At 37.2% G+C, this 22,333-nt stretch overlaps 1 protein-coding gene across 5 annotated transcripts in view; it reads left to right on the top strand.

Annotated features, from left to right (window-relative positions):
- LMBRD2 (LMBR1 domain containing 2) overlaps positions 1–22,333 on the top strand; it is a 75,360-nt gene that overhangs the window by 17,688 nt on the left and 35,339 nt on the right. For all 5 annotated transcript variants that reach the window (XM_064271272.1, XM_064271277.1, XM_010588097.3 and 2 more), the window contains exons 2-6: positions 7,561–7,797; positions 8,271–8,362; positions 12,672–12,767; positions 15,834–16,001; positions 16,937–17,147. In XM_064271272.1, coding sequence (XP_064127342.1) covers positions 7,624–7,797; positions 8,271–8,362; positions 12,672–12,767; positions 15,834–16,001; positions 16,937–17,147 — 741 coding nt within the window. In that variant the 5' untranslated portion in view covers positions 7,561–7,623. The remainder of the gene's footprint in view (positions 1–7,560; positions 7,798–8,270; positions 8,363–12,671; positions 12,768–15,833; positions 16,002–16,936; positions 17,148–22,333) is intronic.

Genomic DNA, 22,333 nt, shown 5'->3' with positions numbered 1-22,333 from the left:
CTAGTCCTCCATCTTGGCCCCGCCTCCTTCATTTGTTTTTAAAGCCTCCCAAGTTCTGTAGAAGCTTGCTTCTCTGACATAATCTGTTATATAATTTGTCAGTTAATAAAAAATTTTGATTAAAAGGAAAATTTTAAAAATTCACTTGTTTACATTGTTTGATTTCTTGACTGCTGCTTCCATGACCGTTGGTTGTGGATCCAAGTAAAATGAAATCCTTTACAACTTCACCATTTTCTCTGTTAATCATGATGTTGTTTATTGGTCCAGTTGTGAGGATTTTTGTTTTATGTTGAGGTATAATCCATACTGAAGTCTGTAGTCTTTGATCTTCATCAGAAGTGCTTCAAGTCCTCTTCACTTTCGGCAAGCAAGGTGGTGCTATTTGTATATCAAACCCAAAAAACCAAACCCACTGCCGTTGAGTTGATTCCGACTCATAGCGACCCTAGAGGACAGAGCAGAACTCCCCCATAGAGTTTCCAAGGAGCACCTGGCGGGTTTGAACCGCCGACCTCTTGGTTAGCAGCCATAGCATTTAACCACTACGCCACCAGGGCTTCCATTTGTATATCATAGGTTGTTAATGAGTTTTCCTCCAATCCTGATGACCCCTTCTCCTTCATATAGTCCAGCTTCTTGGATTATTTGCCCAGCATACAGATTGAATAAGTATTGGTGAAAGAATACAACCCTGGCACACATCTTTACTCACTATAAACCACACAGTATCCCCTCGTTCTGTTCAAACAACTGCCTCTTGGTCTACGTACAGGTTCTGCATGAGCACAATTAAGTGTTCCAAAATTCCCATTCTTTGCAATGTTATCCATAATTTGTTATGATCCACACAGTCAAATGCCTTTGCATAGTCACTAAAACACAGGCAAACGCCTTTCTGGTATTCTCTGCTTTCAGCCAAGGTCAATCTGACATCAGCAGTGATATCCCTTGTTCCACGTCCTCTTCAGAATCCTGCTTGAACTTCTAGTAGTTCTGGTAGTTCCTTGTTGATGTATATCCATGGAAACAGCAGTTTTTTAATTACTTGCAGCAAAATTTTATTTGCATGTGTTATTAATAGTATTGTTTGATAATTTCCATATTCTGTTGGATCACATTTCTTTGGAAAAGCACAAATATGGACCGCTTCCAGTTGGTTGGCCAGGTTCCTGTCTTTCAAATTCCTTGGCATAGATGAGTGAGAACCTCCAGTGCTGCATTCATTTGTTGAAACATCTCAACTGGTATTTTGTCAATTCCTGGAACCTAGTTTTGTGCCAGTGCCTTCAGTGCAGCTTGCAATTCTTCCTTCAGTACTCTTGGTTTTTGATGATTGTATGCTACCTCCTGTAATGGCTGAACGTTGATCAATTATTTTTTTCGTACATTACCTTTGTGTATTCCTTCCATCTTCTTTTGACCCATTCTGTGCCATTTAATATTTTCCCTGTAGAATTCTTCAGTATTATAACTCAAGGCTTAAATTTTTTGTTCAGTTCTTTGAGCTTGAGAAATGCCAAGTGTTTTCTTCCCTTCTGGTTTTCTAACTCCGGGTCTTTGCACATTTCATTACAATACTTTACTTTGTCTTCTTGAGCTATCCTTTGAAATCTTCTGTTCAGGTCTTTTACTTCATTGTTTCTTACATTCCCTTTAGCTACTCTATGTTCATAATATCTACTTTGGTCTTTCTTTCCTGCTTTTTTTTTTTCTTTCTTTCTTTCTTTTTAAATTTATTGTGCTTTAGGTGAAAGTTTGCAGCTCAATTTAATTTCTCATACAAAAATTTACATGTATATTGTTATGTGACCCTAGCTGCAATCCCTGTGACAGCACACTCCCCCTTTCCACCCTGGGTTTCCTGTGTCCATTCAACCAGCTCCTATCCCTTTCTGCCTTCTCATCCTGGCTCTGGACAGGAGCTGCCCATTTAGTCTCATGTATCTACTTGAACGAAGAGGCAGTCTTCGTGAGTATTATTTTGTTTCATACTCCAGTCTAATCTTTGCTTAAAGAGTTGACTTCAGGAATGGTTTTAGTTCTGGGTTAACAGAGAGTCTAGGGGCTGTGTCTTCTGGTATTCCTCTAGTCTCAGTCAGACTGTTAAGTCTGGTCTTTTCTGTGTGAATTTGAGTTCTGCACCCCACTTTTCTCCTCCATCAGGGATTCTCTGTTGTATTCCCTGTCAGGGCAGTCATCGGTGGTAGCCAGGCACCATCTAGTTCTTTTGGCCTTGGGCTGATGGAGTCTCTGGTTTATGTGGCCCCTTTTGTCTCTTGGGCTAATATTTTCCTTGTGTCTTTGGTGTTCTTCATTCTCCTTTGCTCCAGGTGGGTTGGGACCAAATGATGCATCTTAGATGGCTGCTCGCCAGCTTTTAAGACCCCAAAGCTTTTAAGACTCACCAAAGTGGGATGCAGAGCATTTTCTTAATAAACTTTGTTATGCCAATTAGCCTAGATGTCCCCTAAAACCATAGTCTCCAGATCCCTGCCCCTGCTACTCTGTTACTCGAAATGTTTGGTTGTATTCTGGAAACTTCTTAGCTTTTGGTGTAGTCCATTTGTGCTGACTTCCCCTTAACTGTGTGCTGCCCTTCCCTTCACCTAAGATAATTCTTATCTACTATCTAGTTAGTGAATTCCCCTCTCCTTCCCTCCCATCCTCATAACCATCAAAGAATGTTTTCTTCTGTGTTTAAACCTTTTCCTGAGTTCTTATAATAGTGATCTCATACAGTATTTGCCCTTTTACAACTGACTAATTTCACTCAGCATAATGCCTTCCAGATTCATCCATGTTCTGAGCTGTTTCACGGATTTTTTGTTGTTCTTTATCATTGCATGGTATTCTGTTGTGTGAATATATCATAATTTGTTTATCCATTCATCTGTTAGGGGGCAGCTACGTTGTTTCCATCTTTTTGCTATCCTAAACAGTGCTGCAGTGAACATGGGTGTGCATGTATCTATTTGTGTGAAGGCTCTTATTTCTCTAGGATATATTTCAAGGTCTGGGATTGCTGAATCATATGGTAGTTCTATTTCTAGCTTTTCAAGGAGGGGCCAAATCGACTTCCAAAGTAGTTGTACCATTTTACATTCCCACCAGCAGTGTATAAGTGTTCCACTCTCTCCACAACCTCTCCAACATTTATTATTTTGTGTTTTTTGGATTAATGCTAGCCTTGTTGGGGTGAGATGGTATCTCATTGTAGCTTTGATTTGGATTTCTCTAATGGCTAATGATTATGAGCATCTCCCCATGTCTCTGTTAGCTGCCTGAATGTCTTCTTTGATGAAGTGCCTGTTCATATCCTTTGCCCATTTTTTAACTGGGTTATTTGTCTTTTTGTTGTTGAAGTTTTGCAGTATCTTGTAGATTTTAGAGATTAGGCCCTGATCAAATATGTCGTAGCCAAAAATTTTTTCCCAGTCTATGGGTTGTCTTTTTACTCTTCTGATGAAGTCTTTTGATGAGCATAAGTGTTTGGTTTTTAGGAGTTCCTGGTTATCTAGTTTCTCTTCTAGTGTTCATGCATTTTTATTTGTGTTTCATATTCTGTTTGTGCTATGTATTAGGGCTCCTAGTGTTGTCCCTATTTTGTTCTTCCGTGATTTTTATCATTTTAGATTTTAGATTTAGGTCTTTCATCCATTTTGAGTTAGCTTTGTGTGTGGGGTGAGGGATGGGCTTTGTTTCTTTTTTTTTTTGTGGATGAATATCCAGTTATGCCGGCACCATTTGGTGAAGAGATTGTCTTTTCCCCACTTAATGGACTTTGGACCTTTGTCAAATATCAGCTGCTCATAGGTGGATGCATATACTTCTGGATTCTAAATTCTGTTCCATTGGTTTATGTATCCGTTGTACCAGGACCAGGCTGTTTTCACTACCATGGCAGTATAATAGGTTCTAAAATCAGGTAGTGTGAAGTCTCCCGGTTTGTTGTTCTTCTAATACTTTGCTTACCTGTTGCCTCTTCCCTTTCCGAATGAAGTTGATTTGTTTCTCTATCTCATTAAACAATGTTGTTGGAATTTGGATAGGGATTGCATTGTATCTGTAGATGGCTTTGGGTAGAATTGACATTTTCACACTGTTGAGTTTTCCTACCCAAGAGCAAGATATGTTTTTCCATTTATGTAGGTCTCTTGTGGTTTTTTGCAGTAGTGCCTTGTACTTGTCCTTGTATAGGCCTTTTAAATCCCTGGTTAGATTTATTCCTGAGTATTTTATTTTGGGGGGGCTACATCAATTTGGTGATTTCCTCTTAGAAATTCTCTTTGTTGGTGTAGAGGAATCCAACTGATTTTTGTATGTTTATTTTGTATCCTGATGCTTTGCTGAAATTTTCTATTAGTTCCAGGAGTTTTCTTGTGGATAATTTTGGGATTTTCTGTGTATAAGATCATATCATCTGGAAATAGGGATGCTTTTACTTCTTCCTTACCAATTTGGATGTCCTTTATTTCTTTTTTCTAGTGTAATTGCTCTGGCCGAGACCTCCAGCACAATGTTGAATAAGAGTGGTGATAAAGGGCGTCCTTGTTCCTTTCCCGTTCTCAAGGGGAATACTTTCAGACTCTCTCCATTTAGGATGATGTTGGCTGTTGGCTTTGTATTAAATGCCCTTTATTAGGTTAAACAATTTTCCTGCTATTCCTATTTTGCTGAGAGTTTTTATCATGAACGGGTGTTGAATTTTGTCAAATGCCTTTTCTGCATCAATTGATAAAATCTTGTGGTTCTTGTCTTTTTTATTTGTGTAATGGATTACATTTTTTTTTTCCTAATGTTGAACTATCCCTGAATAATACCTGGTATGAACTCTCTTGGTCATGGTGAATTATTTTTTTGATATGTTATTGAATTGTATTTGTTAGAATTTTGTAGAGCATTTTTGCATCTATGTTCATGAGGGATATTGGTCTGTAATTTTTTTTTTTTTTTTTTTGTGGTGTCTTTACCTGGTTTTGGTATCCGGGCTATGCTGGCTTCATTGGATGAGTTTGGGAGTATTTCATCCTTTTCTATGTGCTGAAATACCTTTAGTAGTAGTGGGGTTAACTCTTCTGTGAATGTTTGATAGAATTCTCCAGTAAAGCCACCAGAGCCAGGGCTTTTTTTTGTTGGGAGTTTTTTAATTACCTTTTCAATCTCTTCTTTTTTATGGGTTTATTTAGTTGTTTTGCCTCTGTTTGTGTTAGTTTAGGTAGGTAGTGTGTTCTGTCCTCAGTTCTTGTCTTTGGGTTGTTATCTGATACTGATTTTCTAACCAGAGAACTCCCTTTAGTATTTCTTATAATTTTAGTTTGGTTTTTATAAATTCCCTAAACTTCTGTTTATTGGGAAATGCCCTAATTTTGCCATCATGATGAGAGACAGTTTTGCTGGATATATGATTGCTGGCTGGCAGTTTTTTTCCTTCAAGGCTTTGTATATGTCATCCCATTGCCTTCTTGCCTGCATGGTTTCTGATGAGTAGTCCGAGCTTAGTCTTATTGACTCTCCTTTGTAGGTGACTTTTCACTTATTCCTAGCCACTCTTAAAATTCTCTTTTATATCTTTGTTTTCGCAAGTTTGATTATAATATTTTTTGGTGAATTTCTTTTGGGATCTACCTTGCATGGAGTTTGATGAGCTTCTTGGATAGGTATCTTCTCATCTTTCATGATATCAAGGAAGTTTTCTGCCAACAAATTTTCAACAATTCTCTTTGAAGTTTCTGTCCGCCCAACTCCCCCACCCCCGTTCTGGCACTCCAATCTCTCGTAGGTTATCCCTTTTTATCGAGTCCCATGTAATTCTTAGTATTTCTTCATTTTTTTTTTAAGTTCTTTTATCTGATTTTTCCTTAAATATGTTGGTGTCGGGTGCTTTATCTTCAATCTTACGAATTCTTACTTCCATTACTTCAGTTCTGCTCCTATGACTTTATATTGAGTTGTCTAATTCTGAAATTCTTTTGTTAATCTTTTGGTTTCTGTCTCTCTATAGATTCTTGCAGCCTGTTAAATTTGTCATCGTGCTCTTGTATAACCTTAATTTCTGCTATTGATTTGTCTTGTATGTTCCTTGGCTTGTTTTGCGTTTTGCCTAATCTCACTCCTGATGTCTTAAAGAGTTCTGTATATTAGTCTTTTTGAATTCTGCCTCCAGTAATTCTAAGAAATTATCTTCCTCTGGAAGGTTTCTTGATTCTTTGTTTTGGTGGCTTGCTGCAGCCATCATGGTCTGCCTTTTTGTGTGATTTGATATTGACTCCTATCTCCAAGCTATCAATATGTTATTATATTTATTTTTTTATGTTTTCTTACTATGTCCTAGGTTCTTGTTTAGTTTTATTTTGATATGCCCAAATAAGCTGGTTGTGTGAGCTAGTCTGATTATTGGCATCTTTGAAGCTCTCATGTCCTGTATCTAGGTGGCTAGAGCTGTTACTAAGTATGTGAGCCCAGGAGTCTGTTTACTTTCCTTGTGTAGTAGAGCTGTTACTAGGTATGTGAGCCCAGGAGTCCATTTACTTTTCTTGTGTGAATTCAGCTCAGGTGTCCAGGTCATCAGTCACTGAGTGTGTAGTGCAGGTTCTCACCTACAGTCCTAGATGGGCAGGGGTGATTGGAGTAGGCACCGGTATCTGGCTGCAGTAGAGGGTCATGCACTGATCAAGGCAGGCGGATAACTGCTGCCCGCCAGTGTCTGAGTGGAAGTCATCTTCCCTAGGGTACATAGGTAGGTGGGGTTTGCAGTTGGACTGTGGGCACCCAGTGTTGTTCACTGTAAGGACTGGGAGTCACCACTTATTCTTGGACCTCTGTCATGGGTGGCCTAGTGGAGTGGGTGGAGTCATCAGGCCTTGGGCTCCTAATATGGGCAGGTGAGGACCCTGTTTAATGGGGGGCGGTGTCAAATGTCACCAATCTGCTTGTGCCATCGGATCCGGCCTGCAGGTTGCCGGTGCCCACTAGGTCAGGTCTGGCAAGTCCTTGCTGCTTCTGAACTGTCTCTTCCTCCCCCTGCCACTCAGTCCGATGTCTCAACTTTGTCTTTGATGGTCAGGGCTTCAAGACTGTCATATATAATCAATTTACTTGTTTTTTGGGTCTCTGTTGTAAGAGAGACTACAAAAAGCATCTAACTTCTCCATCATCTTGGCCTTGCCTCCTGGTTTGGCTTTTTTGGAGTCACAATAGTATATTTGTATGAAATATTCTTTTGTGGCTTAACAACATTAGGGTCAAACTCTAAATGACAGCGTATTGAAACTATTCACAGCTAGTGTTAAGAACATCTTAACTTGTAATTGTTTAAGAACTAGTATAGTTTTTGGGGTTTTTTCCCTGAAGATATAATTTATGTGAAATTTTTAATATTTGTTTTTAAAAATATGAAATACATTTTTGCGGGTAGGAATGATCCTTTTCATCTTACCTGTAGTTCAAATTGAAGCATGATAGTTTTCAAATGAGTTTATTAATACACTAATAAATATTTAGTAAATCACCAAATGGACGTGTCTTGTGTTAATGCTGCATTTTTTTTTTTTTTTCCAGCTTACAGGTATGATCCAGACCTGCACATGAATTACATTCATTCATCAGAGTGAACATTCAATAATGAGTGGTGCAGCTTTGGGACTCGAGATTGTTTTTGTCTTTTTTCTGGCATTGTTCCTACTTCATCGATACGGAGACTTTAAGAAACAGCATAGGCTTGTAATTGTTGGAACACTGCTTGCTTGGTATCTCTGCTTTCTTATCGTCTTCATACTGCCTCTGGATGTTAGTACGGTAAGATGTGAAACTGATTTTCACACTTTAAAAGGCAATTGTAATCACAATTTTGAGGTATGTTAGTTTTTAAGACAGCCAAATTATGTAAACCAAAAAAAACCATTGCCGTTGAGTAGATTCCAACTCATAACTACCTTATAAGCAAAGTAGAACTGTTCCAAAGGGATTCCAAGGCTGTAATGTTCATGGAAGCAGACAGCCACATCTTTCTCCTGCAGAGCGGCTGGTGAGTTCTAACTGCTGACTTTTCAGTTAGCAGCTGAGAGCTTAACCACTGCTCCACAAGGGCACCTTAAATCGTGTAAGGTTATACTTATGTTTTGAATTTAAATATTGTTTTATGAATTTGATAATTAAAAAGCGTAGCCAGGAAGGTAAGTTTGGGTAGATAGGTTGATAAACTCCAGTATTTCTTAAGTACTTGGTAACCTTTTGATTCTCATTTTGAAACCATACATTCATTACTTTAGACAATATACAACCGGTGCAAGCATGCTGCTGCAAACTCAAGCCCTCCTGAGAATAGCAACATTACAGGATCATACGCAACTGCTATCCCAAGGTATTTCTTTTTATATATATATAAATATTTTAGGGGAAAATTGTTTAAACTTGTCTGTTTTTACCATCCAGATTTTATATTTCCTAAAACTCGATCCTCTCACCACTCAGCCTTGATCCTTTGCTCATAGACTTTTTTTGTATATGTGTAGAAAAAATATATACAATGAAATATTTGCCATTTCAACCTTTTTTATGTGTACAGCTAATTATCTTCACCATGTGGTACAACCATCACCACTACCAATTTCCAAAATTTTTCTGTTACCCTTTAACAGAAATTCAGAATCCTTTAAGCAATAACTCCTCATTTCTCCCTCCTGCTCATCCTTGGTAGCCACGAATGAACTTTTCTCTGTATGCATTTGCCTATTCTAGATATTTTATGTAAGTGGGATCATACAATATTTGTCCCTTTGTTTCTGACTTACTTCACCTAGCATGTTTTCAGAGTTCATCCACGTCGGATCATGTATCAAAATTTCATTTTTCTGTGGCTGAATAATATTGTATTATATGGGTATAAGTGAATAATATTGTATTGTATGGGTATACCAATTTTTATTTTTCTATTCATCTGTTAAAGGACACTTGAGTTGTTGCACTGAATATTGATGTATAAGTATCTGAGTCTCTGCTTCAATTCTTTTGAGTATATACTTAGGAGTAGAATTGCTGGGTCATATGGTAATTCTTTGTTTAATTTTTTGAGAAACCATCAAACTGTGTCCCACAACAGCTGCACCATTATGCAGTTTCACCAGCAAAGGCGAGGGTTCTAATTTCTCCACATCCTCCCCAACATTTGTGATTTTTCCTTTTTCTAATAATAGCCATCCTAGTGGGGGGTAAAGTGGTATCTCATTGTGATTTTGTTCTACATTTCTCTAATGACTAACGATATTGAGCATTTTTTCATGTGGTTTGTTGGCAATTTGTATATCTTCTTTGAAGAAACATCTCTTCAAGTCCTTTGCGCATTTTTTGATTGGGCTGGTAGTCTCTTTGTTGTTAAGTTGTAGGAATTCTTTATGTATTCTTGATACTAAACCCCTATCAGGTATGTGATGCCCAAATATTTTTTCCCACTCTAGGGGTTGTCTCTTCACTTTCTTGATAAAGTCCTTTGATGTACAATTTTTTTTAATTTGAGGAAGCCTAATTTGTCTATTTTGTCTTTTGTTGCACACGCTTTTGGTGTCACATCTAAGACTCCATTGTTGAAAACTAGGTCCTGAAACGTTACCCCTATGTTTTATTCTAAGAATTTTAAGATTTTATTCCTTACGTTTGGGTCGTTGATCCATTTTGAGTTAATTTTTACATATAGTGTGAGATATGGGCCCGGGTTCATTTTCATGAATCTAGTTATTCCAGCACCATTTATTGAAGAGACTATTCTTCACCCCATTAATTTACTTTTAGCCTTTCAATTCTGTTCCATTGGTCAGTGTGTCTGTCATTATACCAGTACTAGACTGCTTTTATTACTGTAGCTCTATAGTACCTTTTGAAATTGGGAAGTGTGAGTCCTACTTTGTTCTCCTTTCTCAAGATTGCTATGGCTATTCAGGACCCCTTGCAGTTCCATATAAATTTAAGAATTGGGTTTTCCACTTCTGCAAGGAAGGCTGTTAGAATTTTTATGGGGGTTGTGTTGAATCTGTAGATTGCTTTGGGCAGTACTGACATGTTAACAATATTCCAGTCCATGAGCACAGAATGCCCTTCCGTTTATTTAAGTCTTTAATTGACTTTAGTAATGTTCTAAGTTTTCAGTGTACAAATCTATAATCCCCCAGCTAAATTTATTCCTATGTATCTTATTCTTTTATCAAAATGCTATTATAAATGGAATTGTTTGCTTAGTTTTCTTTTCAGATTGCTTATTGCTGTTGTACAAAAATTTTTGTGTGCTAACTGTAGACCCTGCCACTTTGCTGAATTCGTTTATTAACACTAGTAGCTTTCTTGTGGATTCTTTGGGGTTTTCCTGTAGGATCATGTCATCTGCAAAAAGGGATAGTTTTACTGTTTCCTGATTTGGATACCTTTTATCTCTCTTTCGTGACTTAATTGCTCTGGCTAGGATTTCCAGTACAATATTGAGTAGCGGTTCCTGATCTTAAGGGGAAAGCTGTCAGTTTTTCTCCAGAGTATGTTAGCTGTGAGTTTTTCAAAAATGCCCTTTATCATATTGAGGAATTACCCTCTATTCCTGGTTTGCTAAGTGTCTTTATCATGAAAAGGTGTTAGATTTTGTCAAATGCCTTTTTGGTGTCAATTGAGATGATCATGTTATTCTTTTCCTGTTTCTATTAATGTGTATTACACTGATTTTCTAATGTTGAACCACCTTTGCATTCCTGGGATAAATCCCCTTGATAATGGTATATAATCCTTTTAATATGCTGTTGGATTCAGCTATTTAGTATTTTGTTAAGGATTTTGCATCTCTGTTCGTAAGGGATATTGGTTGGTAGTTTTCTTGTGATGTCTGTCCTTGGTATCAGCTTAATGTTGGCCCCATACAATGAGTTAGGAAGCGTTCACTCCTTTTCTGTTTTTTGGAAGTTTATCTGCTCATAGACTTTTAATTACTTTGTATTCTACTTTAATCCTAAAATCAGTAAAATTAGGATTTAACTTTAATCCTAAAATAAATTTAGGATTGGATAAATCCTAAAATTTATTTATTTTAGGATTAACTTCATTTTGGTATTAGAATAAAACATTTTAAATAAATTTTAAATGTTTATTTGTTCATAAGGCTTTTTGGTAGATGCTAGTGAGAAACTTGGAAAAGAGCTGGTTTTTAGTCCTGTTTTTTCCCCTTACCAATTATATGACTTCAGAAAGCTATTTTTTCTCTTGGCCTCAGTTTCCTAATCTAAAAATGAGGCATGTATTTTCTCTTTTGCCTTATTTAAAAGGTTGTTACAAGGACAAGGAAGCTATTTTGCATGTAGAGTATTCCTTTGAAATCAGTACAATTTTCAGTAAAGTTTCAAATTGTCAAGAGATTAAATTGAATTCATATCAAACTACCAAGTGAAAAAAAATATGTATATTGACCATAGCTTTTACCAGCGCTTTAAGTAGTATTTGCAGGCTTCTTTATGCAACTTTTATTTATTTGTTTTTTTAATCTAACTTTAGTACATTTGGGTGAATTTTAAAAAGTAAATTTTACTTCCCTTTCAAGCAACATTAAAAATTGGGTATTGATCAGCAATAATTATGGATTGTTGGAAGTCCTTGGAGATTAAAAATATCCTTGTAGTCTAGGGAGAGTAACCAGCCATCAAATGGGAGGATATATGGTCAGAGACCCATCATAGCTAAGGAAACTGAAACAGAAATATGTGTAAGTGCTGGCGTGCATCTTCACAGGAGCTACACCACAGGGACTGATTCAGTTAACACTCCAATTTCTAGGAATTAATCACTTGCCTTCCTTCCCTTCTCCAAAAAAGAAAGAAAGAAAAGCAAACAAACGCATGAATGGAATAAGTATGTATTTTATTGAGAGATTAAGTGGTATTATTAATTGTTAGTTGCTGTCAAGTTGATTCTGACTCATGGTGACTGCATATGTGCAGAGTAGAACTACTTCAAAGGGTTTTCAAGGCTGTGACCTTTCAGAAGGAGATCACCAGGCCTATCTTCTGAGGTACCTCTGGGTATGTTCAAACCATCAATCTTTTGACCTTTAGTTGAACACTCAGCCATTTGCGCCAGCCAGAGACTATTAGTGATGATTTTAAAGGTAAGTATTAGAGGTTTGGAAACCCTGGTGGTGTAGTGGTTAAGAGCTATGGCTGCTAACCAAAAGGTCTGCAGTTCGAATCCACCAGGCGCTCCTTGGAAACTCTATGGGGCAGTTCTACACTGTCCTATAGGGTCGCTTTGAGTCAGAACTGACTCGATGGCAGTGGGTTTGGTTTTGTATTAGAGGTTTGATTTCATGATGCATTTGTCTTTAAGGATTGTTTTATTATTCTCTGAATTGAACATCATATCCACTTCTTACTTGATGACTAAAAAGTACACTGAAAGTTGAAAGTTAAATGGCCTTCCTCTCTAGAACAAACTGTTTTGTTCCTTTCATGTACTTTTTTTTTTTTAGTTTGATAGTCATCTTTGAATTTTAAGTTGTCTAGTAAATTTTACAATCCAATTTCCCACCAATAATTTAAAAATCTGAATATAATGTAAAATGAGCATTGCTACATAGAAATTATTGTATAATTTACTTAAGTAGTCATCATTTATGATTAATTGGCTTTAAATTAATTGTTATTAAACAGCCAGCATCCATGTTTCAAGCCATGGAGTTACATTCCTGATGGAATCATGCCAGTTTTCTGGAGGGTAGTATATTGGACATCACAATTTTTAACATGGTAAGTGGTAATGAAGGGTAGAGTTTTGGCTAAGATAAAAAAAATCCTGATTTATTTTTCAATAAAGCTTTGCATTTTTTAATTGATCCAAGTGTCACTTGTTGTTGTCATTGTATCTGCATCCTCCACCCTTCTGCTGGCTCTAGTTGCTCTCATCTTAAAAGACAAAAAGAAAAAATAAAAAGCAACAAATGAAAAAAACAGACAAAATATAGAAAACAAAATTTTTCTTGTCATCGTTCCCCTCCAGTTATTGGCTTCTGTCTCTCCCTTCTTCAACCCAGTCTTCTTCCAGCCCCATTAGTACATGAAATTTTTCTTCTAAAGTCATCATTATCCCCTGTTATTCTACTTAGTCCAATTTTCTGAATTTCTTTCCTGGGCTCCATTTCTGTAGTACACTCCCTAAATGTTGGTGTTCCCTACCTTCCCATCTTTGGTCATCTTGTTATCCAACTCTCCCTGCATAGCTTTAATTATATCCATGGTTTCATTAACCAATGGTGCTTTCCTCATCTTTCTTTCTACCCTGTATAGCTTTGTCTTTCTGCTAAGCTACAGAAACACTTTATCCACTGCCTACTGAGCATCTCTTAGATAATTCTACAGGTGGTGAATCTTGAAAGAGAGAAAGCATAAAACAAAGTAGAGTAATACCCCTACAAATGCATACTCATTAAACTCAGCTGGGCCCTGAACATTGCCAGACTTTCCTTCTTTGTTTCTGTAGTCTGCTTGCCCTATTTGCCACAAAAATATTTCAAATATCTGCTGTTCCCTTTGTGTTTCTCTCTCCTACTTCCTAAAAGCAATCACCTTCAGCCTTTGTAGATGACTTTACTTCCTACCTCACAGTGAAAATAAAAGTCATCAGAAGGCAGCTCTTTCAGCTTCCCACCAACAAACCTAACAACCTACCCATCCTTCCCTTCCATAACAGAATAGTCACTCCTGTTAAAGCTAATTCCTCTTCCGAAAATATGAATCTGTCCCCATTAATTCTTGTTATCTACTTAAGTCTTCCAATTTCAGTTAAGAATGCATAATTCTCTCATCCTTAAAAAAAAAAAAAAGGAAAGGAACAAAAAGCCTTTCAAATCATACCCCTGTCCAGCTCATTAGGCTATTTATCACAGCCAAATTTCTTTTTTTGGAAACTTTTTTTTAATCGAAATATAAATTTATAGAGAAAAATGGACAGATTTTTAAGTGTTTAGTCTGACTTTATCAAAGTGAACATACCCATACAGCCACCACTCAGATGAAGCTACAGACATTTACCAATGCCCCAGAAGCCTCCCTCAGGCCCCCTCCCAGTCACTACCTCCCTGCAAAGGTAACCATTATTCTGACTCCGTTAACCATAAATTTGTCTGCCTGTTTTTGAACTTTATAAACGTGGAGTTATACAACATGTACTTTTTCTCATCTGCCTTTTTGCTCACATTATATTTAGGAAATTCATCTATGTTATGTTGTTTTTGGCAGTATTCTGTTCCTTTTTATTTCTGTAAAATATTCCATTTTATGAGTATACCACATTTTTCTTAGCCAGTCAAACTTTTTAATAAATTGTCTACATTTGGTGTCTGCTTTTGTGAGTTGCGTACTTACTCCTCAGCCCATTGTGTCTTGTTTTCTAACCCCACCCCTCTGCTCACACTTGCAAGTCCTTATTTACTTGACTGCTTGGCTGCAGTTGACTTCATTGTTTTCTCTCTCCACTTTCAAAAACTTTAGTCTTCCAGCTTCTACTCCGTAAGCTCCATGGCTTTTGTCTTGGTCATCCAGGGCTGCTGTAAAAGAAATACCACAAGTGAATGGCTTTAACAAAGAGAAATTTATTTCCTCACAGTAAAGTAGACTAAAAGTCCAAATTCAGGGTGTCAGCTCCAGGGGACAGCTTTCTCTCTCTGTCGGCTCTGGAGGAAGATTCCTTGTTGTCAAACTTCCCCTGGCCTAGGGACTTCTCAGGCGCAGGGACCCCCGGTCCAAAGGACGTGCTCTGCTCCCTGTGCTGCTTTCTTGGTGGTACGAGGTCTCCAACTCTGCTTGCTTCCCTTTCCTTTGATCTCTTGAGAGATAAAAGGTGGTGCAGCCCCCATCCCACTTGGAAGCTCCCTTTACATTGGATCAGGGAGGTGACCTGAGTAAGGGTGGTGTTACAGTCTTACCCTAATCCTCTTAACATAAAATTACAATCACATAATGGAGGACAACCACAGAACATTGGGAATCATGGCCTAACCAAGTTGATACACGCATTTTTTGCAGAACACGATTCAATCCATGACAGTTTTCTTCCTTACCTCTCTGTTGCTCTTTCTTAGTGTCCTTTACTGGCTCCTACTCCTCCTCCTACTCCTTTACTTCTTCCTTAAAAGTTGATATTTCTCAATTCTTTCCTCCTCATTCTAAATACTAGCCTTAGGACATCTCAGAGATCTTAGCTACTTACTTCAGTACCATTGAAATGGTGATGACTCCTCCATCTATCATCTATCTGTATTGCTAATCCTCTCTACTGAACTCTGAACTGGAATTGCCAACTATCTCCTGCACAGTTCCTCCTGGATGTCTCCTAGATACTTCAAAATGAATATGCTGACAACTGATCTTCTCCCCTCCTGCTTCTTACCAGCACACCCTTACCACCTCCCAACTTGTTGCCAGTTTTGTTCCCCCTCAGTCCATTCTCCATGCTGCAGCCTATCAGCCTTTTTAGAAAACTAAAATTTGATCATATCTCCTTTCTGTTAAAGAGAATGGTTCCTCATTGTCCTTTGAACGTAGTCCAGACTCTTCAAAAAGGCTTTGAAGTTTTTTTTTTAGACTCATTGTAGATCACTCCTACTGTTACTCGTCCTTTCCTCTCCCCAAAATTTAATATTACAGACAATTCAGTCACCTAGTATAGTTTACCCAGAATTAGTAATTACTCATATTCATATTTATTAGTGAAAAGAACTATACATTAAAATTGACGTTCATATTCTTTTGGTATTTTAAGATTATACAGACTTCAATTGTTTTGTGTTTTAATCATTTTCTGTTTTAATCATCTAGGATTCTGTTACCCTTTATGCAGTCATATGCAAGGTCAGGAGGGTTTTCCATCACTGGGAAGATCAAAACTGCACTTATTGAGAATGCAATCTATTATGGTACCTATTTGCTGATTTTTGGAGCATTTTTAATTTATGTAGCTGTAAACCCACGTTTACACTTAGAATGGTAAGAAAAGTAGTCTTCTTAACATTGTTTCTGTATACTTGTACTTTTTAATATTAATTTTTATCCCATTTGTGTAGTTAAGTAGACATTTCATCAGTAAACAGAACAAGTTATATTTTGTAGATTCCCTAAAAAGATATCTGAATAATCCATACTACTAAAAAAGAAAATATAGAATAACATCTTTAAATATAGCTATTAGACAAAAGGCTAATACTTTGTCTAATATCTATATGTTAAAAGTATTAACTCATGATTTTTGGCATAGAATTTCAAATTTTGTATATAGTAAAATTTTTTTTTTTTCGTTCTTTTTCAGTGGACTCACTGAACTTGTGAATGTTTTTTCCTTTTGTATTGACCATAGTTTTAGGGCATATTTGTCTTTAATGTTATCTTACATTTAGACATTATAATAAAATTGGTATGTACATTATACTTGTGATCTATAATGTATACAAAGAGCTAGGTCTGAAAATTTAGAAATGGAGTAGTAGTGATAGACCTCACTGCTGCTGCATTCCTGAGGTTTGAGTAGGTTTGCTTCAACATGAGATAATTTAAAGATTTCCTGACTTATCTCAGTTAATATTGAATCAGAGAGCACCTAGTAAAAAATGTGCTCTCGTAGGGAAAATATATACATATTTTTGCCGTGAATTATACTATGTTTTAATTTTATCCATAATGGAAGCAGTGTTTCCTGTGTTAAATCCATTTGTAGTCACACTCTAACTTTCCATTAAAACACACAGATTTTCTGCTGTTATTAAAAGAGTAGCTGAGGATTTGAAGGTCTAATTCTTTTATGTAAAATCCTATCCATCCTTCGGACAGTTGTTTTCTGAAAAACCACCTGATGTTAGTTTCATTTTACATTTTTGTAGGGAAAATTTCTTTATCGCAGCATGCTGCTCACATTTTTTCTTTCTTAGGAACCAGCTCCAGACAATTGGGATAGCTGCTGCAAATACGTGGGGTCTGTTTCTTCTTGTGTTGTTGTTGGGGTATGGCTTGGTGGAAATTCCTCGGTCATACTGGAATGGAGCAAAAAAGGGTTATCTACTTATGAAGACTTATTTTAAGGCAGCCAAACTGATGACAGAGAAAGCAGATGCAGAAGAGAATTTAGAAGACATCATGGAGGTAAGCAAATTTAAACTTACAAGCGACAGTCAGCAAGTACATGTATGTTCTTTTAATCATTGTTGGTTTTTTGTTGTAAGTGCCTCATTAAGGATACTTTTGAGAATAAAAAGGGGCACTATTAAAAGTTACCTCAAGGCAACAGGCATAACCCTGCACTGTAGCATATATACTCACTGCATCTTTGTTAGTTAGAGGATGAAGATGACACCTCCTGGGGCTCAACTGCCAATAAGAAGTCATCCTGGAGGACTTTTATTCTCAAAAGTATCCTAGATTGTTGTTGTTGTGTGCCATTGTCAATTCCAACTCATAGTGACCCTATGTGACAGTGTAGAACTACCCGATAGGGCTTCTTAGGCTGTAACCTTTATGGGAGCACATTACCAGGTCTGTTCTCCCACAGAGCTGCTGGTAGGTTGGAACCACTGACCTTTCAGTTAGCAGCTGAGCATTTAACCATTGTGCCAACAAGGCTCTTCATCCTAGAGTGGGAAATACACTTCTTGAAAATTTAATCCAAAGTAATCTCACCAACTAAGCCTGGAAACCTCCTTAGAGAACAATTTGCATTGAGAATTTCTATCAATAAATTTTGTTTCCTCTCTGTTATCTTAATGAGGCACTTCGTTTTATTCACTTTTGATACACAGATGATTTGAAACAACTTCACAGCGTTGTTCAAAAGATAAATTTCAATAGCGTACATAAAAATTTAGAACAAATTATAAGATGTTCCTATGTTAATAATCTGGTTTTGGATTTAAAAAGAGATTGTTGTAGTCACCTCATATTTTTGCTCCTCCGTGAAAATATGGTACTCTGATCTTGTTACTCTACAACTTAAAACCTCATATTGTAGGCTTCTCATTCCTGTTAGAATAAACTCCAGAATGGTTTAATGTAGCCTACAAAAAATTATCTCTCTATTTTATAAATGATGAAAACAAGGCACAGAGAAGGTAAGTAACTTTCCTCTAGTCAACAGCTAGTCAGTGGTAGAGCCAGGCATGTTCATTTCTCCTAAATTGTTCCATGTGCTTAATGCAATTATTATGAAAATCACAATTTTTTTTTTTTTTTTTGCCATTTTAATCATTTTTATATATACACTTTAGTGACATTAAGCACATTCACCATGCCGTGGTGATTCACCATCACCACTATCCATTTCCAAAACTTTTTCATCACCCCAAATGGAAACTCAGTAGTTCTTAAGCAATAATTCCCATTCCCTCCTCCCTTCAGCCCCTGGTAACCACCAACAAACTTTTGTCTCTATGTATTTGCTTATTCTAGGTATTTCATGTAAGTGGGAGAGTATGACATCTGTCCTTTTGTGTCTGACTTATTTTCTGACTTACTTCACTCTGCATAATGTTTTCCAGGTTCATCCATGTCATAGCATATATCAGAACTTCATTTCTCTTTATATCTGAATAATACACAAACACACACACCAAACCAAAACCAAACCCACTGCTGTCAAGTCAATTCCAACTCATAGCAACCCTATGAGATGAACACACACACACGCATATAAATATACCACATTTTATGTATTCACTAATTTATCAACAGACATTTAAATGTTTCCTTCCACCTTTTGCCAACCCTTAACCATTACACTCATTGCCTTTCTTTTCTTCTGCCAAAGATGAACAAATTGAAGATTTTTACCAACTTCTGCAGTTTGAAATTGATCAAACATGTAATCAAGATACTTTAATAATTACTGGTGATTGGAATGCAAAAGTTGGAAACAAAAAAGAAGGACTGATAGTTGGAAAATATGGACTTGTGGTAGAAATGACATCAGAGATCACGTGATAGAATTTTGTAAGACCAACACCTTTTTCATCACTAATATCTTTTTCAAAATGAATTTCTGTTCTTTAGAACCACCTACTTTGTAGTATATTGTAACAGCAGCCCTAGGAAACTAAGAAACCATATAATAGAATACTACCCGCCCATTACCAATTTTGACTCATGGCAGCCCCATGTGTTGCCGAGTAGAACTGCTCCATAGGGTTTTCTTGGCTGTAATATTTATGGAAGCAGATCACCAGGCCTTTCTTCCACGGCACCATTGGGCAGGTTTGAACCACTTAGGTTAGTAATCAGTGCAAAGTACTTGTGCCACCCAGGGACCTAAAAGAATCCTACTAAGGAATGAAAAGGAATTTACTATTGATACACAAAGCAGCATGAGTAAATCTTGAATAATAATGTCGATTAAAAGAACCCCTCCAAAAAAAAAAAAACTGTACATAACTTTTGACTCCATTTATATAAACTCTAGAAAATGAAAACTAATATAGAGCAACATGGCATTGATTGCCAAATAACAGGATTTGGGAGGTAAGAAGGGAAGGGGGGTGGGGGTGGGACTGCAAACAGACACGAGGAAACTTCTGGGGGTGATAGATATATTCACTATCTTGATTGCCATGATGAAATCAGAGGTATATAGATATGTCAACAATTATAAAAGTATACACTTTAGATATGTACGGTTTATTATACGTGAACTATAACTCAATAAGGCTCTTTCAAAGAAATGAAGGTAAGGAACATCAGTCAGTGATCATGAGGAAGTAACAGGGATCAGATTTACCTTCCTACTTTAAAAACCTAAAAAAAAAAAAGAACAAATATGTGAAAAAATGGTTTTAAGGCTTTGAACACCAGGCAATTCAGGACATTTGTGACTGAATGGAGAGAATTTCCAGGGTGCATCTCATGAAAGTGGGAACCCAAATCTGGACCAGCAGTCTCTCTGAGTTGAAGAGACCATGATCAATTTCAGGGAAGCCAAAGCAGAATTCACAAAGCAGAATACTAGAGAACACAGAACTGCATAAACAGAAAGCTCTTAAGTGAGCGTCTTCAGCTGGAAACAGTTCACTGGATACATGTGAGAAATTACTTGAGATTAGGGAACCACCAGAAGAAATGATTAGGCAGTACAGTACCTAGAGGTCATAAAGGGCCTCCTCCCTAGTCTCTATTCCTCCTTGCCTGGACTTTTGATATTTGCTGCTTACCTAAAGATAAGTTCTTCCGCCAGCTTGAATAGGTGGCATTTTGATCCCCATCTGTCTAACTCCTTTGACTCTCTCTGTTGATTCTGAAATTCAGAAACCAGGGGGATTGTATTTTATTAAGCTCCCTAAACCCTGACCATATGAAATTGGCTTCACCTTGACAATGGCAAATGATACTATAGATTTACCTGCCCAGGACTAAGATGGGTACCACTTGGTAAAGAAAGGGAGAAACTCAAGCTGTCCAACCAGAAGCTTGACATCCATTTAAGGAATTCATTACTTTCCTGCTGATCCCCTTTCTTACCTACTCACTCAGAGAAAGCAAAACAGACCTTGCTGGAAGGAGTGAGAGTTGTCTAATCAGGAGGCGGTTTCTGCAGCCAGGAAGTGGCCTGGGTGTCTGTAGCCAGCACCTGATGATCAGTGATGTAACTGGGCCAGTCCCCCAAAGACAAAGGACGTGTCACTTGGGGAACTTCTAGTGCACAGAGAAGTACAGGAGGCTGTTTTAGGGAAAGGGAAAGAATCAGAACTTCAGATAATTATGCCCTATTTTAGGGTATTATCTTGTGCTTGTGATTCAGATATTGGTTGGAGCAGAAATACATGTGACTATTAGAAACCTTTGCTTCTACTATATTTTTGAAGTCGTATATTTATTAACACTATAAATAAATAAATAAATGAGATAGGGAGGCTATCCAAACAGGTAGTTAATGATTCAAATGTTTCAGTACACTGAGTTGAGAATCAGGCATGTGGTAATAACCAAATCAGGAAAATGAGCCCCTCAGATTGTAAGGCACTCAAAATATGACTGGGGAAGAGATGCCTCCTCAAAGTAGAGTTGACTTTAATGATGTGAGTAAAGCTTTTGGGACCTTCATTTGCTGACAACTCAAAATGAGTAGAAATAGCTGCAAACATCCATTAATAATTGGAACGTGTAACATATGAAATATGCATCTAGGAAAATTGGAAGTCATCAAAAATGAAATGGAACCCGTAAAGACTGATGTCCTGGGCATTAGTGAGCTGAAATGTACTGATAATGGCCATTCTGAATCAGACAAGCATATGGTCTACTGTGCTGGGAACGACAAATTGAAGAGGAATGGTATTGTATTCATCATCAAAGAGAACATTTTAGGAACTATCCTGAAGTACAGTGCTGTCAGTGATAGGATGATATCCATATACCTATAAGGAAGACCCGTTAATATGACTAATATTCAAATTTTTGCACCAAGCACTAATACCAGAGATGAAGAAATTAAAGATTTTTACCAACTTCTGCAGTCTAAAATTGACCAAACATGCAATCAAGATGCATTGATAATTATAGGTGATTGGAATATGAAAGTTGGAAACAAAGGATCAGTAGTTGGAAAATATGGCTTTGGTAATAGAAACGATGCCGGAGATCACATGATAGAATTTTGCAAGACCAATGACTTATTCATTGCAAATACATTTTTTCAACAAAATAAACAGTGACTGTACATGGATCTCACTGGGTGGAATACACAGGAATCAAATCTGTGGAAAGAGACTATGGAAAAGGTTGGTATCATCAGTCAGAACAAGGCCAGGCACGAACTACGGAACAGACCATCAATTGCTCATATGCAAGTTCAAGTTCAAGCTGAAAAAAATTAAAACAAGTCCACGAGACTCCAAGTATGACCTTGAGTATATCCCACCCAAATTTAGAGATCATCTCAAGAATAGATTTGACACATGGAATGCTAATGACCAAAGACCAGACAAGTTGTGAGATGACATTAAGGACATCATACATAAAAAAAAGCAAAAGGTTATTAAAGAGGTAGGAAAGATAGAAAAGACCTAAATGAATGTTAGAAGAGACTCTGAAAGTTGCTTTTGAACATAGAGTAGCTAAAGCAAATGGACAACATGATGAAAAGACTTGAACAGAAGATTTTAAAGGGCGGCTCGAGAAGACAAAGTAAAGTATTATAATGAAATGTGCAGAGACCAAAAAACCAAAACCAAACCCACTGCCATCAAGTCGATTCCGACTCATAGCGAGCCTGTAGGACAGAGTAGAACTGCCCCATAGAGTTTCCAAGGCACCTGGTGGATTCAAACTGCCGACCTTTCGGTTAGCAG

Source organism: Loxodonta africana, chromosome 2 (genome assembly GCF_030014295.1).
Source record: "Loxodonta africana isolate mLoxAfr1 chromosome 2, mLoxAfr1.hap2, whole genome shotgun sequence".
Lineage (NCBI taxonomy): Eukaryota > Metazoa > Chordata > Mammalia > Proboscidea > Elephantidae > Loxodonta > Loxodonta africana.
The sequence above is the reverse complement of the archived record's forward strand: the minus strand, read 5'-3'. Positions and strand labels throughout refer to the sequence as shown.